Raw genomic sequence first — 5,383 nt, 5'->3', positions numbered from 1 at the left:
TAATCCTGATACTAACGCTATATATATATATATATATATATATATATATATATATATATATATATATTAGTTTTAGTTTTCTATATTAGTTTTCTATATATACATTCACTTCTAATATTAGACCATTAGAGCTCCCTAAAGAACGTCTACCGCCCCCCCCCTCGAGCGAAATAGAATTTATAAAGCTAAACATCAATTATGCAGACTGTTTCTTTCAGACTTTTTCTCTCCAGGAAGGGGGTACTTGACATGAAAATCGGGGGGGGGGGGGGGTTGAAACTGGCAAAAGTATATATTTTTATATAAATTATATATTTTCGTTTTATATATTTTATCTCGTTCGGAGGATGGGGGGGGGGGGGTACGTAGTAGTTCTACGGAGATGGTGGGGGTACTCCGTATCCCCCCCCCCCCCCCGAAGAGATGCCTGAAATAAACTCTGCATGCAGTCCACTTTTGTGATTAGACAAAAACATTATGCAGTAATGATTGTTTTTTGGTTGTGTTGTGTGTATACTTTGTATTGTATTTTGTGTTGTTTTGTTTTATAAATTGTTTTATGTCGCACATCATTTGTGTTTTTTTTTGTTTTGTGTTCTTCAAATAGTACTATTTTAATGTAGGCCTATTTTACACCGCAGCAAAGAAATGACATACAGTTAGTATCACCCTTACCTCAAAAGCTGCATACGCCCCTGGAACTGATAACCATTATTCTCGCACGTGTAGTAAACGTGGATCAATCATGTGACATTTATGAACGAATTTTTATACGTCACCAAAATGCTATCTTCCTTTGCCGGCTCCAAAATGAGAGAAAATTCTTGTCTATTGGGTACGAAGGTACAGTATGGTTCTATTTTACTTAATTATTCTACAAACCTTTTTAAATTTGCCTAAGACATTGCTTATAGAGATTCCTTGAGATGTCGATGAGTTATTTTATATTTATTTTTTAGAAAAAGAAAAATAGTATATAATCAGGTATCTATATATATATTTCTCTTCTGGGAGACGTTAGAAAACAAGCTGTAAACGCGCCGAGCAGTCCCCTCTTTTCCTCTCTAGGCATATCGCAACCACCCCCACACCCACATGGTCTGGTGAGTTGTAGTTCACGCTAAATGTTTACATCGTAGAGCCGGGTTTAGTGACGGCTATTAGGGGCAGATAATTTAGTATAAAACTATTTTATACTTAGGGGAAGTAACTAAGTGGAGGCTGCTTTCACGTGGGTGGGGGTGGGGGGGGGGGGTAGGGGTTGGGGGAAAGTAGGGTTTTAGTGTTGTAAAGCAAATATTTTCAGTGGCAGCATTGGTACTGTCGAATTCACAAATTATGAATTACTGAAAAGTAGAAAATAAAACAACTAAATAGCGGCGTATGATACGCCGCGGGTCGGCTCGTAGTAATTAAAATCTCTCTTATATTCAGGTTTCCCCTACAGCGTTAATCCTGCTGACTTTGAGCTGCATTGTTCAGCTACTTTCGGCAGTTGATGGTTCCCTAAAGCAACCACTGATGTTGTCACCTTTAATCAGCACACGTCAAATCAAGCAAGCGCATGAGCTAAGTCTTGTAAAAGATGAGAAATCTGTCATACCGAACAGCCACGCTGGGTTCATTACTGTGGACAAGAAACTCGGAAACCATTTGTTTTTCTGGTTCTTTCCTTCAATGTCCGGGGCTGAATCCCCGCTTGTGGTTTGGCTAAATGGGGGCCCGGGAAGTCCCTCAACAATGGGTATATTTTTTGAGAATGGACCAATTCGTCTTACGAGTAACTGGTACGAGCGTAGCAACATTTCGTGGACACAGACAATGTCAATGTTGTACATAGACAACCCCGTCGGCGTCGGCTTCAGCTATTCAGACAGTGGGAGCGCCGGATATAGGATCGACCAAGATGGCTATTCTAAAGATCTTTATGAGTTTATCGAACAATTTTACATTCTATTTCCTGAATACCAGAAACGAGAGTTATACATTGGCGGGGAGTCTTATGCCGGAAAGTATGTGCCTGCATTCGCTCATTATTTGCATTTAGAAATCAAAGCTGGAAGATCAAACCAGACTTTAACAGGTATTTATCTTGGAGGTCCATTCTTTGACCCGTATGAGCAAGGTCTTGCGATCTCTGACTATCTACTTTCTGTTGGCTATATCTCAAGAATGGAAGCAAATCATCATAAGAATGACATTAAAGAGATTTTCGATGAATTTCAGCACAAAACACTAAATAACAGCGAATTGGGCAAAATGGTAGGCAAGTATTTTTTTTTAAATGCCAATGGATTTAGTACAGACAACTATTATTCTGGTGAAGAGCCAAAATACGAAAACCTGAATACAGTCGTGAATTCAACTTATTTGAGAAATCTGGTTCACGTTGGAAATGTGACTTTCAACGATTGGAATACAGAGATTAGATACAAAATGCTGAGAGATACATTAACCAGCACAAAACCCAAACTAGCCGAACTTGTTGAAAAATACAAAGTTTTAATCTACGGAGGTGATCTTGACGCTCTTATGAGTCCTGCTATGATTGACGCGGCCCTGCTGTCCATGAAGTGGTCCAAAAAAGAAGAGTACAACAACGCGGAACGTTCTGTTTGGAGGGGTGGTGATGGCGCGCTGTCTGGGTTCTATTCCAGAACTGGGAACCTCTGCCAGGTTGTCGTTAAAGGTGCTGGACATTCGGTGGGCCTTGACCAACGGAAGAGAGCGTATGACATGATGAATTTTTTCATTCAGAAAGGCTGTATCGGCAAGTGATGGACGAAGTGCATGTAGACCACTGACATGACAAGCAATGGTGTAGTCTAAGATTATATATATATAGGCATATATATATATATATATATATATATATATATATATATATATATATATATATATATATATATATATATATATATATATAAGATCTAGGAAAATTTAGAGTCAGTTATCTGAATGACAGAAATAAACAAAGTAATTGCACTTTTGGTTTTTATTTTTTTGTTCAGCTATCTTATAATTTTAGTTGTAAGTTTTAGAAAACACTACCCCTCACCACACCTTATCTTCAGTTCTACACAGATAAGTAAGTTTAAATTTTCTTTTTGTCCTTGAATAGTTTCGGGCTAATTTGACGCAAAGAAACGGCTTCTGCAACTTCTTGGAAGATTACATGTCCGAATTTTTTTTTTGCTTAAAACTTACGCGAAGCACAATTTAATACTATCCTCTGCCCTTTCCCCCCACTCGTACCTATATACAACCACCATAATATATATGGTGGTTATTCTTTATAAATGTATGAAAACATAGGACAGTGTCAAAGAGAGAAAGGAATGCTGCTGGACATCAAACTTTTCAAAAGTTGTTTTGAGAACAATAGGGCTGGTAAGTAGGTCACCAACCAGTTCTACGGCTAAATAAAACCAGCATGGGCCATAGAACTGGTTGGTGACCTACTTACCAGCCCTATTTGGGTAACGCTGTGTATGCATAACAAAAATACCGTATGTTTGCTGAACAGGGTTTCCCACTATAATTTAATTGTGCCCGATGAAAGTTTTAATAGACCCCCCCCCCTTCCCACACCCGAGAAGAATTTTCTGGAAAAAAAATACACTGGGCCTGACCATGTCAAGGCCCACATCCTGTCATATATGTTATTCAACAATAGGGCTTGTAAGTAGGTCACCAACCAGTTCTATGGCTCATGCAGGTTTTATTGAGCCGTAGAACTGGCAGGTGACATACTTACCAGCCTTATTTCACAACTCACTCTTCCTTAAGTTAGCTGTTAAGTAGGTATGTCTTTACTCAGTAACCGTTAACGCAATTGTGAGAAGTAAAGGGCAAAACTAGTAGAATTTACGACTTCGTCATCATTATGAGAATAAAGGCCTTCTACGTTTCAGAAAAGGCCGTCCATTATATCCTGGAAAGAACTCGGATCATTTCTTAATCCAAAAGACATTCGTCTGCAGAGGTATTGTCCATTGGGCATCCCTAAAGCAGCGTCCTCTTCTATCATTACAATAAACCGGGAGTGATCTCCCCTAAACTTTCTCGAATATTCTAATATAACACTACAGGGGATGGCAACTCGGGATATAGACTTCTAGACATGATTTTTAATCCATTTTAAATACTCACATTTCTTAAAGTAGAATATAATCTCGTAGAAAAAAGAAATGCACACCAAGTGAACGCTAAATAAAAAAGCGCATAATAGTGCGCAATATTATTAGTACTTTATAAATTTACATGTGTTTTTTTGAGAAATCGGAAATAGCGTAAATAAGTACTTCCGGTCAACGGAAATTACTCAAAATTTGACAGAAGGTAGAGAATTAGCTCTTTTACTTACATATCAAATTTCATTTATCTATCTGAAATAGTACTCAAGTTATAGGCTTTTGAAAAATTCAAAGTAGAAAAAGTACCACTTCCGGTTAACTGAATTCGCTCAAAAGTTGATACGGATCTACGATTTTGATAAAATACTTATATATGAAATTTCACCAGCCTAGCTGTAACGGTACTCAAGTTATCGTGTTTACACACGGACACACAGACACACAGACACACACACAGACATACGGACAAGATTGCAAAATTATGTTTTTCCGTATCAGTGAGGTGTAAAACGTCGAGATTTGTAAAAATCTCGATTTTTTTTCTTGCACGATTACAATACTTTCTCTATACTACGTATATACGAGAAAGTAAAAAAGGGCTATAAAACTGGTTACTGGCTTGTCTAGTAGTCTTGATTCTTTTTTTCACAACTAAAATACTGCCATTAAATAAAAAGATAATATATACTACATTAATTTTTTTATATAAAATATTCCACGAAACAGCCCCCTCTTACTTATCAGACCTATTTTCTTTTAACATAAAATTAAATCGTCTTCTTAATATACCGTTCCCATATACAACTTTTTTCCAAAAACATAGCTTCGCCTACTCTGGTTCTAATTTGTGGAACAATCTTTCTAATAAAATAAAGCTATCTAGATCTGGAAAAATATATTCAAATCTAAACTAAAACAACAATTATTTAATGACCTCTCTAACTGACTAATTGAAACATTTCTCATTCATCTATTATATTCCTTTTTAAAAAAATATCATTTTGTATTATAACTTTGTAACATTATTCTTTATTCCACATTTTAGTGCTATGTTACTGCTATGGTTTTTAGCGCAATGTCCATACTGGCAATTGCGTTTAATAATGCGTCATTTCTGGATGGATGGATGGATGGATGGATGGATGGATGGATGGATGGATGGATGGATGGATGGATGGATGGATGGATGGATGGATGGATGGATGGATGGATGGATGGATGGATGGATGGATGGATGGATGGATGGA

At 37.2% G+C, this 5,383-nt stretch overlaps 1 protein-coding gene across 1 annotated transcript; it reads left to right on the top strand.

Moving 5' to 3' along the window:
- Positions 1-769: 769 nt before the first annotated feature.
- LOC131927420 (putative serine carboxypeptidase CPVL) lies at positions 770-2,836 on the top strand. Its single transcript, XM_059283119.1, has 2 exons — positions 770-843; positions 1,435-2,836. The coding sequence occupies exons 1-2, from the start codon at positions 784-786 to the stop codon at positions 2,776-2,778; spliced, it is 1,404 nt and encodes a 467-aa protein (XP_059139102.1). The 5' UTR covers positions 770-783; the 3' UTR covers positions 2,779-2,836.
- Positions 2,837-5,383: the final 2,547 nt, after the last annotated feature.

Source organism: Physella acuta, unplaced genomic scaffold (genome assembly GCF_028476545.2).
Source record: "Physella acuta isolate Inbredline_101_S28 unplaced genomic scaffold, ASM2847654v3 ptg001400l, whole genome shotgun sequence".
Classification (NCBI taxonomy): Eukaryota; Metazoa; Mollusca; class Gastropoda; family Physidae; genus Physella; species Physella acuta.
The sequence above is the reverse complement of the archived record's forward strand: the minus strand, read 5'-3'. Positions and strand labels throughout refer to the sequence as shown.

Bases quoted from the DNA above. Each gene is read 5' to 3' on its own strand.
- LOC131927420 (XM_059283119.1), top strand. From the start codon at position 784: ATGCTATCTTCCTTTGCCGGCTCCAAAATGAGAGAAAATTCTTGTCTA. The intron at 844-1,434 runs GTACAGTATGGT...TCTTATATTCAG, and splicing joins CTTGTCTATTGGGTACGAAG to GTTTCCCCTACAGCGTTAAT.